The sequence below is a fragment of the Camelus dromedarius genome, chromosome 3, assembly GCF_036321535.1.
Source record: "Camelus dromedarius isolate mCamDro1 chromosome 3, mCamDro1.pat, whole genome shotgun sequence".
Lineage (NCBI taxonomy): Eukaryota > Metazoa > Chordata > Mammalia > Artiodactyla > Camelidae > Camelus > Camelus dromedarius.
Window position 1 is genome coordinate 93,365,076 of NC_087438.1, and position 17,950 is coordinate 93,383,025.

The following is a 17,950-nucleotide window of genomic DNA, read 5'->3' on the forward strand; positions in this document are numbered from 1 at the left end:
CTAGCCACCATGGAGCATTTTCAGTTTTGATATCAGCAACTCACTATGTCAACCATTTGCTTAAAAAAGTGTTCTGTAACAAGTATTTATAAGTTAGAGTCATATTTGGAAAATGAAAACATACCAGAAATACAACTCAAATACATTTTCCTGACTAATTCCTTTTGACAACCATTATCAGCCAGTAAACTATTCATCCTATCCAATTATATCCAACTACATTTCATTGGCAAACTTCATACTTTCACATTTCAAACTTTCATGCTATTGGCAAAGAATTCACAGGAAAAAATGATCATTATACTAACCAGAACAAGAACAACAACAGAAAGTATGGCAATTCCTGTAATTCCTATAAATTCCTGTCCACATATCCATCCATATCCTTAGGGATAGTCTTGAACTAAGACAGCAAAAAATCAACCAGGGACATGTTATATAAGACAGAGCTAGAACTTTTATTAATGACTCTAAAAGTTCTTCCTTATTCACAATAGTGACTAGATCTCCACTTCCAGAGCTCTTTAACTGAACTTCTAGTTCCAGCCATGATGGAGTAATAGGTATGGTCTTACCTTAAACAATAATAAGACTGAAAAAAAAAAACATACAAAACATCCATTTTCAGACACTAGATAGCAGGAAAGGTCTGTTTCATCAGAAATATAATAGCCCTAAATATATATTCACCTAATAACAAAGCTTCAAAATGCATAAAGCAACTACTAATAGAACTGAAAGGAGAAACAAACAAATCTTTAATTACAGTTGAAGATTTTAATATTCCTCCCTCATCAATTGATAAAACTAGTAGACTGAAAATGAGTAAAGATATGACACTTAATACCTCATTAGCATAAACTCAGGTATAGTTGAAAGGGATTAATTATGAATAACAAAAGATGCTCCTCTCATTCCTATCACTCAGGAAATTATTAAGGTTTTGGGAGCTCTGTGTCAAGAACAGAGGACAAAGATGAACAGGGGACAAACAATGTCACAGACAGCAAATTAAATCCAAAATAAACAGAGGAATGAAATGGTAAAGAAAAGAACATAAATCAATAAAATAGGGGAAGAAAACAATAAAAATTATCAATAAATCCAAAAGTTAGTTCTGCAAAGAAACTAATAAAATTGATAAACCTCTAGCTAGACTTACCAAGAAAAAGGAAATACAAATCACCAATACAAGAAATGATAAAGGGGATATCACCATAGATCTTATAAACTTTTAAATGATTAACAAGGGAAAATGATAAGCAATGTTACGCCAATAAAAACCAGCAACTTTGATGGAATAGATAAATTCGTTGAAAGATGCAAATTACCAAAACAGGAGAAATAGCAAATCTGGGTATCTCCATATTTATTAAATAAGTTTAAGGAAATTGAATTTGCATCTTAAAATCTTTCCACAATTGAAAACTGTTGGCTTCACTGGTGATTTCTAGCAAATATTTAAGGAGAAAATAAAGTCAACTCAACACAAATTCTTTCAGAAAACAGAAGAGAAGTGAAGACTTAATGACTCATTTTAGGAAGCACCATAATAATGATACCAAAAGCAGACAAAGACAATACAAGAAAAAAAAGGGGATTAAAATCTCTCATTAATGTAAATGCCAAAATTCTTAATAAAATACTAACTAATACAATACAATACATAAAAAAGATCAAGTGGCATTTAATCCTAGGAATGTAGGGCTGATTTCATGAAAATATTAATTAATGTAATTCATATTAAAGGAATAAAGGAGGAAAATCATAAGAACATCTCAGTAGATACAGGAAAAGCATTTAGCAAAATTTAACACATGGTAAGGACAACTCAGCAAACAGAAAAAAAAGGAAACTTCCTCAAGCTAATAAAAATCATCTACATAAAACCTACAATTAACATCACACTTAATAAGAAAAGGCTGTATGTTTTCTGTCTGGTACAGGTAAAAAGGCAAAAATGTCCACTCCCACTACTCCTGGTCAGCATTATCACACATCACAGTCAGTACCATAAGGAAAGAAAAAGGAATAAAGGGCATAAACACTAGAAAGGAAAAAGTAAAACTATCCTTATCTGCAGATGCTATAACTGAAAAAGAAGGAAGGAACAAAGGAATGAAGGAAACCTATGAGAATAAGTGAATTTAATTTAGCAAGGTCTCAGAATACAAGATCAATATAGAAAAACAAACTGTATCTCTGTAATACTAGCAACAATCAACCAAAAGGTGATATTAAAAATACCATTCATAATAGCATAAAAAACAAAAAACATATGAATAAATTTAATGAATTATGTATAAGACTACTCCAAAATATTACAGGAAAAAATTTGAAGATCTAAATAAATGGAGAGTTTACACCATGCTTGTAGATTGGAAGATTCAATATTTCTAAGATATCCATTTTAGTCAAATTGATGTATAGATTTAACACTATCCCAATCAAAATCTCAGCACGCATTTTTGTAGAAATTGGAAAAAAAGCACAATATTTTGATATAAGGATTAACAAATATATAAATGCAACAGGCAATGGGCAAACTTCTATTTAGTAAACCTACCACAGGGACAACTCTTAATCTCCCTGGAGGAGATTAGTTACTAAAGCTAACAGGGAGTCTGTTAGAAAGGTATATTATATATAATAATCTCAGCTGTTTATTCTTATCAACCGTTTAATGAATTGAAAAGAAATCACAATATTGTAATAAAGAAATTATGTTTTCCTTTGTTTTTCATGTCTATTTAGTAAATAGGAAATCAGGCAGACTCCTGGTAAAATACCAGATAACCTCACTTTATTGTTTTTTAAAAAATACAACAATCAAGAATTTTAGTTGTATACCTCTTCTGGATTGTACTTAAATAGAAAAAGTCTGTACCACATAAAAGGCACTATCAGCTGGAACTAGGAAACCGGAAGCGTGCTGATAGTTGTTTAAAAGTATACAAAAATGTAACAGTTAAATACCATATAATTTTCAGATACTTTATAAATATTATAAATGCTTTTATAGCCGATTAACAGAACATATTTATAATCATGTAATGGTAATGAATATATTTTTTTAATGGTCAGATATTTCATTAAGAATTCACTTCAGGAAGCCTGAGCATTTTAGGAAATAACTGACACTTACATTATGTGACTAGCAGAGGGCAGAAATCAGTATATATACAGTGTGGGTCATATGACAGGATGTATCACCTACTCAGTAATCATGGCAAGTAAAGAAGCAGGCAGAAAGGAGACGACTTTATAAATCCAAATCAAAGCATCACATCAACAGAATTCTTAGAAGAAAGAAAGAAAGAAAAAAACAGTGGTTTACTAACAAAACAAAGTTGGACGATGCTAATGCAGAGGAATTGCTGTCTTAACAGCTCACGTTACATTTCCACTGCATGTAAAATTAAAGGGAAGACTTGCCAATTTGTATTTTTAAGATTTAAAAGAAAAGACCCTACCAGAAAAAAAATCTGTTCCTCTTCAAATTCTTCCCCTTACAATGGCCATCTCCACCCTAAAATTAGAAACCAAGCCAATAAGAACCAAGGATAAGAATGTAAATACATGTTGCCAAAACCTTGACTGTATTAATGTTAAATTATACGTAACAATATATTCTAAGCAAACTACTAAAGGATAAACATGCTTGCCAAGCCAAAAGAGTTCCATTCTTTTAAACAACCTTCATGACATGTTTAAATGCTGCTCCGGAATGTCCAGTGTGGAACAAAACCCCTGTTTCATGCTTATCAAGTGTATTTGTTTGCTCAGAAATGTTTGGTGCTCCCAGATATTGGAATCTCACTTTATTACACATCTGGAAGCTTTTCTATCTATAAAGTTTTGAACCAAAGCTTAGAATGACCACTAATCAAACATGACTGAGATAACAGGTCATCAGATAAAATTATATGACTTAATGTAAGCTGTAGTTTTATTAGGATGCACTAGTTAGGCAGTTTTTATAAATTAATGTTCAAATTAAGAAAACATGAATAATCTAAAGATTAAGAAATTTAAAAACAAACTGAGGTGAGTATACACATAACTACACAGGATTTACAATATATCTGTAGAATTCTCTAGTCAGCACTTTTGTGTATGTCATATTAATAAAAAGGATTTTTTTTTAACCATACAGTGATTCTGGGATTCCCTGAATTTTCAGCTGCTGCATTTTCTACTCTACATCTGGCAGGTTCTTCTTCCTTTCAGTTTGTGCATTTCCTGTATTCTAAAAAGTAAATAGAAACAGGAACTTAATTGAGGACATGGTGAGTCTTTGGCTAAGGAAATAGAGCCAAAGATAAGTATTTGTATTTTGTACCTGGGTGTTATTTTATAGGTACAGGGAGACCCTCTAGCAAAGTATTCCTTATTATCATCGTGAGATAAAATTGAAGGTGGCTTTTGTATGGATTCTTTCTCTCTTGCCTAACTCACTCATTAGCAGTAATTAGGGTTTCTCTCTAGGTCAGAGTCTATTCAATACATGTATATACTATTTCAGTATACATTTAAGATGCCTGAAAGAGTTTAATGTATAACGGGAAGTGCCTGGATGCAATTCGGTAATTCGAAAGCAAATGAATGGCAGAGCCAAGAACAGAACAAAGCTGGTATTCCCTATTTCATGTTTTTAAAAACATGTCAAATTCTCTCATGCTCTAAAATAACAAACTACCAACTCAAAATTTAGGAAATTTTCTTAATTCTGACATTAACTTATTAAAAGCATTTGGACCAGCCCTACATGCAATTTCAGTCATTTGTCAGAACTGCATTTAAATGATTAGTACAAATAAACTACAATCATCATTGATGACTTTTGGATATTTCTAATAACTACAACTGTTTCAAGGTTACTCTTAAAAAGATTATCTTTTCAGGCATTCTACACCATATGAGCAAGAAGGGATTTTCCCTCCTATTTACTTATGTATTTTTTTAAGTGACAGAACTATCTTAAGAGTTCCTTTCTTCCTGCATTGAAATGTAACTTTAGTTTTGGGGGTTCTCATAGGACAGTAGGATAAACACATGTAGCACATTACTAGTCTTCCCAAATTCAAGAACCCTAACTCACCCAATCATTCAAAAAATGTGCCAACCCTGGTGCTGTTTAACACACTGTGAGATCAATAAGTCACCCAAGTTTAGAAGTTTAAAGCTACCTTATTACTTTTTATAACAAACTAAAAGATGACCATTAATGCCTTTCTTGTTCTACCTAGAAACTACTTCTTTTCTGCAAAGTTGATTGTGGAGTTGTTAACAAGTTCTAGGCCCAGAATAAGGCATTAATGTCACTGTGAAAATATATCTAACAATGTCTGATAACCCTTTCATCTGAATGTTGTAGAGATTGAATAGACTTAATTAAAATGCCTTCTTACATAGTTTGAGATTAATGTTTCTATTTTTCTAATTTCTTTAAATTTCCTTAATAAGTACATGCTAATTTTATCATGAATAAAAATGTAGTCAATTTTATTTAAAAAATAAGGAACAGATAACGAAGTTGATGACCTCACAAGTATGCAGGATAGAAGGTTGTCTATATAATTCAGTGGGTGCTCAGCACAATCTCCTTCCCTTAAAAGAATATTTTAGAGAGTATTCATTTGAATGTTGATCGCTTCTTCAAGATTCCCAAATAAAATTCAAGATTATCTGATAGCTAAGAGCAAATCTTTGTGAAAACAGGGAATTAGATAGACAGCAGAGATGGGGGTGGGATAAGTTGGAGAAAAAGCAGGAAGAAAAGGGCTAAAGACAAATATATATGTTCTTGTGGCTGCTACAGCCCGATGTTTACACCATTATCCCTTTCCTTTGGCATGGCTTACCCACCACCAGGTAGTACACATAACATATATTATCTTCCTTGGGTACTGTATATTCAGTCACTCAACATTCAAATGAGAGTGGGTATTTACTACTCCCCCAAAATAACTTTTTAAAACCTTTAGTATTTGGTTATTCTAGGAAAATACAGTTCTATTTCTCAACTTCAAAGATTACAGAATTTTGAATTTTTACCTATTTTCTTGCTATTGTAATAGCTAAATTTATATACTAAGTCAAGCGTTCTAAACAGCATTACTTAATGAAAGCTTTAAACAAAAAAAGTTTTACCTCTTGTTTTTCTTGATATTGATCTGCATTAATTAAAGTTGGTATTTTGGATGAATCTGTTTTCTTTGATTCCCTCTTCAGCACTTTTATATGTTTAACTTTTGCAGAAATATAAACAACAATGAGAACTTGTTATTCCTACCTTGAAATTTTACTTTCCTTTCCAAGAGATTCAAATGAAAATTCCTGATATCCACTGAAGTCAGTTTCTCAGTTTATTATAAAGGGACTGAACAAATCGTGAGTTGTAATGGTATAATGTGCCAATCATAAATGATTTGTTATATAACTTTACAAATAGTCTGCCAGGTATTAAAAGAAGACATTTATTTTTAAAATTCTGAGTATAACTGTCAAGTGGATCAGATAATTCCTCTTGAGCTGTCCAAGTACTATTTTCTTGCTATTATATTAACTTTTCACAAGGTGTCACTGTTCTTCAAAGAAACATAACATTTACTCAGCAAAAACAATGAGTTTCATTTATGAGCTCAATATATGTTATAAATCCTAATCTAGTAAATCCTTGGATGCCTGAAGCACATATATCATTCCTGTTATTATATGGGCAAATAGTCATGGAGAAACAGAGGAAAGTGATTTACTCCAGTCATATACTGAACCAAAAACAACTTCCTCAAATACTGATCTAACACTTCAACAAAATTAAACTAATGAAAATTTTACTTTTTAAAGTTTTCTTAATCCTCCTTTAAGTCTCACACCTTATTTGAATATGGGGAAAAATTCTCATCGGCTGAAAATATTTTGCACAGCAATATACTCCTTTCTACCTAAACCACATTATAACATGTAAATTATACTACCAAAAAAGGTCTTGCAAAAGATGATGTCTGGAGATTTCTAAAGCTATGCAACAAATGTGTACCTTCCATTCCTTTCATCTCCTTTGACTGTATTGTGAAAGGCAATTCTGGGAAATGGAATTCTTTCCTGTCAGATCTGGAAAAATTCAGCTTCCTTTTGTTTCCATTTGCCATTTGGTCACTTTGACCTGTTCGCTCATTAAACACACCCTTCTCCACCTGGTTCTAAATAAACAAATAAACAAGAGTTAATTTGAAGAAAGCTGTGTAACTACTTATTGAATGACAAGCTTAGAATTGCTAGCCATTTGGATGGTGTAAGACAGGCATAAAAATGACTATCTTTGCAAGGTTATTTTAGTAATTAAGAAGTAGAAGAGAATACCATCAAACATATAAACAGGTCAAATGCCAATAAAAATTTCATAAAGTAAACTTTTTTTTAAATCATACTGGATATTCTGAGAATAACAGTCTTGATCATAAGAACTACAGTCTCAACTTTTAATTTTTGATCCTATTCATTGCACTCTGACTTTGGACAAATTGTTTCAGTTCATCTTATTAACGTATTTTTCTATTTACAAAATGATATGCTCTAGACACTGGAAAAATCCAAAGGAAAACAATTACTTGTGAACCCAGCATTCTGGAAAAACCTTTTGTGTTATGTGTTTTTGCTCATTTGACAACAGACGATAGAAACTTTCCTAAGTTAATGAACTCTTCCACAATGTAATCTGTAGTTACCCCATGGTGTGGATATACTCTAACATACTTAACCTGTCACTGGCTCTTGGAAGAATTTCTGTTGTTTTCAGTGATTTATTATTATAAATAACACTGTTGCAATTTTTAATTAAACTACTTTTCTATGTGAAAAATAAGGAAACAAACTATATTGATCATTTTTTCTAGTGGAAAGTAAGACGTACATATGTGACAACTGCTTTTTATCTATAAAGTGAGATATTAAAAACATTTTTTGGACGTGAAAAAACAAAAAGTCTTGTGACTTTTAAAGGTGAAAATATTTTTCCCTAAGTCACACAATAAATACACAAATCAAGTTATATGAAATTAACTAAAATCGTGAAAGCACTAAGAAAATTATGACCTATTTTCATCTTAGGGAAAAAAAAGGAAACTAAAAGCACATTTTAAAAAGTGTTAGAGCCCCAAAGATAAAGAAGAGGATAAGAGGTAGAGGGATAACACTGAAGAGGCCATATTTTAATGATAAGCTTCTTGCCTTACTTGAGTGGGACCTGTATCCTCATGCCTGCTATTAGACATAACTTGTCCAATAAAGTGTGAAGTATGTCTCTTATTTGCTCTTTCAGTTAACCTATTATTTGAAAACAAATGAGAAATTATTAGAACTCCCCAGAAGTGTTTCTATTTTAGCTTCAATAATGGTAAGTTGTACCATGGTAGTCTACTGTTTGAACAATGAGTGCCAAAATGCAACTGTCAGTCCTTAAGTACCGATTGCTCTAAATAGAGGTGAAAATAAAGCAGAGAATAACTCACTCATGGCTAACATCAGTGGTGACAACCATGTTGTGGGGTTACTCAAACTGGCCTACTTGGTCCCTTCTGTCTGTTCTGAACCTGGATCTCTTAACTACTGGGTTCTGAATTTCTGAGCTTTCTGAGCAAGGTTAGTTCATAACTCTGATTATTACAACTATAGCTTGGAAGTCACTTCAAGAATGATTGAGTACTTGCTGTCTGTAGCCTGTTGTACCTTTGGACTAACACAGACATGTCCACTTTCCCACCTCTGCAGACTACTAAGCTTCACCAGTCTGCTAGGATCAGCTTAGGATTTTGAACCTAGTGTCCTTCTCCATCTAGAGCTACAGTAGTTTCCCTAAATTTAGAACTGGCCCCTGATGCCTCGCTAGACAGACCCTTGCCATCCATCACATTGCCCTTGATTAACCAGGCTCACGGTACCAGTCTCTCAATCTGTATTAGTAGCTAAATCTAAAATTGGTCCTAAATGTTGTTTTTTCTCCTAAAATACTTGACCTTGAAAAGTTATTTGATTATAAAACTATTCTCAACTATCCTTTCTCCATTTAGACAATTTGCTGTGATACAAAAATAAAGCTTAAGAAAGCACATCACTATCAAAACTAAGGTCATGTTACATTATTCTTTTCAAATGAGAAGTACTATTTCTGAGAGTCTTTTGTTAAAAAAGGTTTTTCCAAAAGGCATTAGTGAAAATCTAAACACCTAAATAGCCAAAAAAAGTTAATTTCTTCATTAGCATTCACAAGAAGCACTTAGTAATGGCCCATTACGTGATTATAATTTCAATATACCTTCAAATTCAGTTTATACAGATGCTATGAACTTGATGTGTTGAAATACCATTATATAAGAACACTGTATTACTTTAGGCTTATTTCCTTCTATTTCTTTTCTGTTAGAACTCACCTTGAATTGGAGTGGGAGAGATTTGAACTGGGATTTGAAGCCATCAAATTACTGCTAGTTAGATTAATGGGTGGCATCATCATACTACCTCCAGCATGTGGATCATCTTTTATGCCCAAAGAGTTAGTGCTGGGATTGACAGGGTTTGGGGGTTCGCTGATTACAAGTCTGGTATGAGCAATTTCAGCTGCATCCTGTTGACAGTGTCTACCTTCACACTGTGTCTTTTTTGGTTCTAAGATAGCTCCTTTTCCTCCTTTGACTTTAATAACTCTGACTTTGATATCCTTGGGCTTTTTCTCTTTTTCCATTTCCTGGAATAGATACATTCAAAATCTGAGTCAGAAGAACAGTTTTTAATATTATTAGAGTGCTAACTATAATACAGCAATATTGGCTAAAAAGAAAACCAGTTTTTACCTTTCCCCAAACTGAAGTGCTTAACAGTGTATCGGTATAAATTATTTTTCTTTCATCTTTCTTAAATCCATTTTCTTTAAAATTCTCTTTTGGCTTTATGAATGAATTAACTTTTGCTTCTTGTAGTATTTTAGCTCTCAGTTCTGGTATGAATCTGATAAAACAAGCAATATCAAATACTTTATGTAGTTTTTTATCTTTAATGGACCATTTAATTAATTGATTTACATTAGCTCTACAACATAAATAATCAGTAATGCATGCCAAGAGATGGCACAATATTAACCAAATACAAATTGCTTCCTGGTAAAGATACATGTTTCAAAAATTTTCCCATGGTAATTCAACTATTAATAAAACTTTTACAAAATAGACTTAAATGAATTAGATCCCTTTTGTGATGCAAAGTTTACTCAAAGTATTGCTCTTTTTTTTTTTAAAGCCACTGACATTACTGACTTAAAATAATTTACAAGGACAGTGAGTGTTCAGCCAAAAAGGGCTAAATGGCATAAAACAGACCAGAGGCAAGGATGGTCATGAGGGAAGGGGCAAGGAATCCTCTCAGAAAATCTGGTAACTGCTGACATAAAACTGGCAGGGAGAGAAGGGAGATGCATGCAAGAATGAGAATTCCAAAAAAAGTGGAAATGATGAAGGGAGAGAATTCCCAAAAGACGCTGGAGTACATTGGAGGTGACAATGACAACAGTAATCTTTTCCTTTGTAGAGGACAGGGGAGGAGGCCTCATTTGGCTGCAAACTCTGGAGACTCAATGCTGGGGCTAGGGAAGGGTGGCTCCTCAGAGAGTATTACAAGAAAGCTTCATACCACTCTTTAAGGCACCTGAAACAGTCCTGGGACTGCTTGGCTTTGGTGTCACATGTGTCCTTCAGCTGTACCTGGAAAAGGTCTTCATCTTTTTTTAGTAACAGGAACTGGCCAAAGACCACATAGGCCTTGTCAAAGATCCTTTCCTCCAGCTTTTTGCCCAGAACTTCACCAATACTGGCAAGGTTTTCTGGCTGTTCCCCCATGGGTTCTGCCACGAAGAAGCTTTTGGGAGGTTGTCATTTTGATCAAGCTTAATCCACAGCTTGGGTTCCCATATGGCGTCTCCCACCACCTGACTGCTCCCACAAATACCTCAACCCACTAGAACTTCCTTCCACTTCAAAGTATTATTTTTAATTTTGATAAATATATTATTCTTTTCAAGGAAAACTCAGGCCACTTTATCCTTTAAAGTGGTTCTTTAAAGCAACAGTACTTAAAAGATGGCCTAGTTTCTGAAATCTTACTCTAGGGAAAGATTTTTAGTATAAAATATAACAGAATACATCAGTATTAAAGGGAAATTGTTTTGGTTTTAGTTTCCCTTTTTCCCCCCAGTTATCCATTTCTTAATAGAAAATCCATTCACATGGCTCAAAACTCAAAAGGCTATACTGTGAAGACTCCTTCCCACCCCTCTCCCTGAGTTGCACAGTTCTCCTCCTTGAAGCAGCTATTCCTATCAGTTTGGGACTGAATGAATTCTTCCATGAATGAATTCTTCCCTAAAATTCTAGTAAAAGGTAGTGTGAGGAGATGAAGAAAATAACTAGTGGCATACTTCTGGAAGTGTTAGTACAAGATATTGAATATAGTTCCCTGTGCTATACAGTGGAAAATGGCACACTTCTGTCAAAACCCCCTGGTACTGCAGAAGGTCCACGAAAGGAAGAGGCCTCTTATCAAAGTAAAAGATCTTCCCCAAATATTTTCTGAGCACTTTATAATTGAAACTCAAGAACTTTCACCCTATAATAATAAAATTCTAATATCTAAATACCCAAAAGAAATCAACTTTGTCTAGGTAGAACTGATAGGAAGCACCTTTTTCATTCAACAACTGACACTTTTCATCAATGGCACTTTCAATACATCTTCTTCTCATTTTTGTTTTACATTAAAATTCCTAAAATGCATGAAGTTCTAGCTACTTTCAGATTCTCTTTTCTTTGCCTTTTTCTATTTCAGTCTATCTTCAATGGCAGTTCCTGGACTTTTTTATGGTTAATCTTAACTCTATCACATTTTTAATTGATATTCATGTTTCTGACCTCACATCCAAAGGCAAACTGAATGATTTTGCAATTAATGATAAACTTTCTCTGTTTCTTTCAAAGCCCAAATAGAAAATGGTATTTTTTTAAGAAGCATGGCTGACTTATTAATCTACATTATCATTATTATATATATATATTTTTTTAAATTGAAGTACAGTCAGTTATAATGTATCAATTTCTGGTATACAGTATATTTCAGTCATACATATACATACATATATTCATTTTCATATTCTTTTTCATTATAGGTTACTACAAGATATTGAATATAGTTCCATGTGTTATACAGTAGAAACTTGTTGTTTATCTATTTTATATACAGTAGTTAATATTTGCAAATTTCGAACTCCCAATTTATCCCTTTCCACCCCCTTCCCTCCTGGTAATCATATGTCATTATATATTTTATATACAATGTGGGACACAGAAAGGCTTTAAGAGACATGGTCCTTGTCTTCAAGGAACTTCCAGTTTGGTGGGGAGAATAAGACAACAGGGACTGCAATAAAGGATAAGTAAAGCAGAGAAAAAACAAAAACCATCTGGGAAATGAATGTTAATTATAATATATAGATCAGAGATGCTATTAGAGAGGAAAAACTGGATTATTGTGAGTCAGATGTCTAAATAGGAATAAAGTTAAGAAGTATTGATTACTTATTTAATGTTATCTCTGGCATCTGATGACAATTGAGAATGTGTATAAAGAGCTTAGCACACTGTGTAGGACATAGTAACTGTGTAATGAATGCTAATTGAAATTATTTTTATTATTAAAATTTTCACCATGACACCTGTAATTCTACCGTTTACATAGTAAATACAGAAGCTCAGTAAGTTTTTGTTAAACTGAATTTTTATGTTGTTTAATATTAACCTATGTAGCAATTCTCATGCTAGTAAAATTTCCTAATACAAAAACTTTTTAGTACACTAAAAAAGTCCACACTCATTCAAAATGCTTACTTTTCAATAAATCCATCTCTAGTAAAATACTCATGATGCAAAAGATCAGTAGATGATATCCTCTCAGCAGGATCAATTTGTAAACAAGCCTGGAAAATTTACAAATATTCTAATGTTAAATAAGCTCTTAACAGGGCTCCATAAGCTAAATGTTAAATTTATTTGACAAATGTAGATGTAATTAATTACTCAGAGCTAAGAGTTCTTGAAAAGATGGGATTAGACCTCAGGAATTTCTGACAATGAGTTTTGACCATTTATTTTTCTAAGAAATTTATATTTGTAAGGCATTATTACAGGTTAAATATCATATGATTCTAACCAAAACAGAAGTTGGTCTATTTCTGCTGTAATTAGCAAGAATTAAATCAGCTTATTTTGATTATCTTATCAGTCTGGTAAGGTGGAAAGAAAGTTCATAGATAAGCATTTCCATTTTACAGAGCTAGAAGCATGATTAGCGATTTGCCAAACTAGAATTTTACCTCACATTGTCTGATTCTTAATCCAGTGCTCTATGGCATGAAACAATTTCACAAATATTCAAGCCCCCAAATCTTTCAATAATCCATTATCAGAACAGCTCTTTTCTTTTTATCTTGTGAGTATTTGAACTGAGTAGAGAACTCCCCCAAAATTCACAAAACAAAAAGATAATGGAAGGAAGAGTTTTAGATAATAAGTTGCATATAATTAACTCATATATAATTAAATAATCATAATTATAACTAGAATACATTTCTCTAATCAAAATATTAAAGATAGAATTTGAATAAAAGCAATTTGATTTATAATTTTCATTTTTCCTCTAAAATAAGGCAAAACGTACTACTAATAGGTAGCTTTTATTGATGCTTACTGTGTGCCATAAAACACTCTTTCTAGCCTCTTCCTATTACTTGATCCCAACAACAACCCTAGAAGATAGGTATTATTGTTATCCTCATTGTATAGATGAGGAGACTGAGGCCCAGAGAGGCCAAGTAATTTATCTAAAATCTTGTAAATAGAAAAAGTAGAGTTAAAATCCAGAATAACCAAAGTAATTGAATATAATATTACATTTTTGTTTATTTCAAAAGGTATATGTTTAAATTGATTCACAGAAAAAGTTGTAGAGATCTGTTATACAACAATGTGAATATAGTTAACAATACTGTACTGTATATTTTTAAATTGGTAAGAGGATAGATTTCACATTATGTGTTTTTTACCACAATTTAAACAAAATTGATTGACAAAGTAAAATTGAGTCCATTATCTACTTTATGACGTGGGAATACTCAGATCCTTAAAATCGCAACTAGCTAAAAAATATGTGCTTATGTAGAAGATAATAGTAATCCATCAACAAAACTCAGTAAGAAGAATGCTAAAAGGTCTGCCTAAGTCATAGCCTATTAAAAGCAGATAAATATTCCTTCTGTGAGTAATATAATTCAGAAAATGTAAACACATGCCCTAGTTTGGGAAATGTAAAAAATGATACTTTGAGAAACAGACTAGCAGTTTCCCAAAAGAAATAAAAATATACATCTACACAAAGACTTACAAGTGAATGTTAATAGCCATTTTATTAGTAATAGCCAAAAATAGGAAACAACCCAAAACAAGAGGATGAAAGACTATGATATGATCCATACACTGGAATACTACTCAGCAATAAAAATGAACACTGATACACACAAAAACATGAATGAATCTCTAAACCATAGTGCTAAGTTAAAGAAGCCAAACATAAAAGAGTATATACTATGTGATTTCACTTACATACTATTATAGAAAATGTAAACTATAGTGACAGAAAGTACATCAGTGGTTGTCTGGGGATAGGAATGAAGGGAAAGATGGATTACAAAAGGACATAAGAACTTCTTTGGGAGTGATGGAAACATTAGTTAGGTAACTTGCTTGTGGTGGTGGTTTCACAGGTGAATACATCTATCAAAATTCATCAAATTGTACATCTGAAATATGTGTTTTAGTTCACTGTACAGAAATTATACCACAATAAGGTTTTCTTTAGAATTTAAATCTAGGAAAAAATACATACTCTACCTCAGATATTAAAATGTATTTTAAAGTTACAATAATCAATCAAAATTATAACTGTATTAGAATAAAGAGAAATCAACAAAATACAAACAGACCCAAGCATGTAGAAGCTTTTCATCTAGAATAAATGCAGCATTCCAAATCACTGGATTATTCAAGTTGAAAAAAGTATTTATAATATATGACAAAAGACTAATAATAATGCTTATTATTTTACAAATCAATATGAAAAGAGATACTTTAAATGACAAATAGGTTGAGGGTTCTTAAAGTAAGAACTACAAATGACCAATTAATATTAGTAAAATGTCCAACCTTCCTGTAATGATGTAAGTGCAATTTTTAAAAAGATTCTTATTCCTAACTTATTAAATTGGCAAATATTTTAAAATTATAATATTCAATGTTAGATTGAGAGGAGAGAGGACTTGACAGTTCTTGAGGCTAAATCAGTGAAACTGTTCTGGAGGAAAATTAGCAAAATATGTCAAAAATCCTAAAAAGCATAAACCCTTTGGCCCACTATTCACACTTCTAGGAACTTATCCTAAGCAAATAATATAACAAGTTCATAAAGACATATAAAAGATGTTCACTGTAGCACCTTTACCAACAGTGAGGGAAAAAACCTGAAAACAAATGTCCAAAATTTCAAGATCAGTTAAATAAACTATAGTATAGTCTTACAATGAAACACTAGGCAACCATTGAAAATTATGATATAGTTCCATATTTATTGCCATAATAGTATGCTTATTATATACTGCTAAGTGAAAATAAACAGGTTACATAGTAGTGTATAAAGTGTGACACTTTTTAAAAAGCAAAATTTTCTATGCATATATTTGGCTGGAAAAAATCTAGAAGTATATAAACCAAAATATTAATAGCAATTTTTCTTGGATTGTAGGGATTGGAAAAATCTTAACTTCTCCTTTCTGTTTATCAAGCATTTCTACTTTTTCTATAATTATTATGTATTCTTTGTATAATCAAAACTATAATGAAAAAAAATTAAAGTGAAAATGTAGTACACAAATCTGATCCTTTAATAAACTAGTTCTCTCCAGGTACCAATGAAATAACTTCCTTCGATAATAGTCTTTAGATGTTACCTCTCATTTGTTTAGGTTTATTTAAATAACAGCTATAATAATTAACACTAACAACAGTTGTTGACAGTTTATTCAAGGCCACCTGCTAAGAACATTTCTGCAATTAACTCATTAATCATTCATTCCCCCAAAATCAGTATTGGCAATATTGTTTTACAGCCCAGTAAACTGAGGCACAGAGATTAAGTGACTTGCCCAAGTTTACAGAGCTTATTAGTGACAGAGCTGAGTTTTGAAGGTAGTTAATGTGAATCCAGAGCCTCTCCTTATAAACACTACACTATACTTGCTTCGAAATTTAGGTAACCATTTTTTAAAGGGCTATACATTAGAAATAAGATAACTTAGTTGATCCTGAAAAAGAAAACCGGCTGGAAAGAATATAAATAGAAAATAAGCAGAAGTAAGTAATTCTCTTACCTTTTGAATTCTGTACTAAGAATGCGAGCATATTTATTATATTGTTCAAAATGAAATTTGAAATTTAAACTAATTTAAGAGTGCTACACATGTTTTTGTTTTCTCCAATTCAAGGTGAATTTTGGCACTGCTGTATGCTCAAGCAATATTAAAACTGCAGCTGCCAATGGCTTGTATATACCTTAGGACACCACTGTACAAGGAACAGATCCCTTGGGTAGCCTGTTAGGAAGACTGGCTGTTAAGAGGTGGTAATAAACATGGTAACTCTTTAGAATTTTTCCAGTTTATCTCTATTTATCAATAAAGTTGGGATAAACTAAAAATAATGGACAGGATTACCCTAGGGGGCTTTCAGTTCTTAGAGTCTATGACTTTTAATTTCTCTGAACTAAAGATATAAAGACAGAGGAAAACAACAACTTCTAACAGATAACATTACTTCACAAATCATTTTGGAATTGCATTAAAGTAATATCCCCAAACTGTATTATAATTTTTGCAAACTTCCCAGAAATAAATCCTTGAACTCTAAACATACGTGAACTATATCTGCCAACAATCCATTTAGCTTTGGGTATTTTTTTCTTGGACTTTTGGGGTGTTGGACTTGAGGAAGGACTACCCCAGTAAAAATGGGACTCTTGGAAAAGATACTCTGCAAGTGAGGTGTCAAATTGCCTGAAAAGAAAGGAAAAAAATGTATATATATAGATAAAAGAAAACAAAGAGATTATTCTACAATCAAAATAATCAAATTGCTATATGGTCGGCATTAAATTACTAAAAAGGTAGAAAAACAGTTAAGTTCTTTTAATTTTTAAAGTTGAACAAAGAACTATGTGAATACAGCATAAAAAATTTGAGCTTTTCCCCAGCAATCTGTCAGTAGCACAGAGGCAGTAGAGAACTTAAAACCACCAGGTTCATTTTCTTTTCCCAAAATAAAAGACAGAATATATAATGTTATCAGAAAAAGGACATTCAAACTTTTACATATTCCCATAAGAGTATCTAAATGGTTTAACTACCAAATGTTTATCAGCAAAGTCTTACTCAGAACAGCTAAAATATTAAAATTATTTAGAAACAGAAATACTGCAAAGAAGAAACAGGGCTATAGAATAGTAATAAAATAGAAAGAACTATAAATAGAAATGGAGAGAGCTAAGTTCAACACCAGTTTTGATATAACTAGTTCTGTGACCTTGGGCAAATTTTCCTTTTCTGTACCTCGATCTCCCCATCTGTAAAATGACAAAATTGATCCCATCACCTCCAGGGTTCCTTCTAAAGGAGGTTAACCTCATAACCAGAACTTTAAAGATGACACAAAAAAGTATGATGCTCTAAGATAGATAGATAGATGGAAAGAAGATAGATCGATCTCGCTAAGCAAGGCTAACCATGAAAATGTTTGGGTAGTCAAAG

The 17,950-nt window shown here is 32.2% G+C and overlaps 1 protein-coding gene and 1 pseudogene across 8 annotated transcripts in view; both read right to left on the reverse strand.

Annotated features, from left to right (window-relative positions):
• Positions 1–250: 250 nt before the first annotated feature.
• The window catches only part of CDKL3 (cyclin dependent kinase like 3), a 39,306-nt gene continuing 21,606 nt past the window's right edge, over positions 251–17,950 (reverse strand). For 2 of the 8 annotated variants that reach the window (XM_064484280.1, XM_064484278.1), the window contains 9 exons: positions 17,061–17,200; positions 12,930–13,018; positions 9,852–10,005; positions 9,432–9,745; positions 8,238–8,328; positions 7,043–7,205; positions 6,154–6,251; positions 3,474–3,529; positions 251–592 (listed from right to left, as the gene is read on the reverse strand). In XM_064484280.1, coding sequence (XP_064340350.1) covers positions 577–592; positions 3,474–3,529; positions 6,154–6,251; positions 7,043–7,205; positions 8,238–8,328; positions 9,432–9,745; positions 9,852–10,005; positions 12,930–13,018; positions 17,061–17,200 — 1,121 coding nt within the window. In that variant the 3' untranslated portion in view covers positions 251–576. Of the gene's footprint in view, positions 593–1,713; positions 3,530–6,153; positions 6,252–6,994; positions 7,206–8,237; positions 8,329–9,431; positions 9,746–9,851; positions 10,006–12,929; positions 13,019–17,060; positions 17,201–17,950 lie in introns of those variants that run through there. The other 6 variants (XM_031449032.2, XM_064484283.1, XM_064484281.1 and 3 more) reach the window with 6 other exon arrangements.
• LOC116152275 (barrier-to-autointegration factor-like) lies at positions 10,167–12,015 on the reverse strand (annotated as a pseudogene).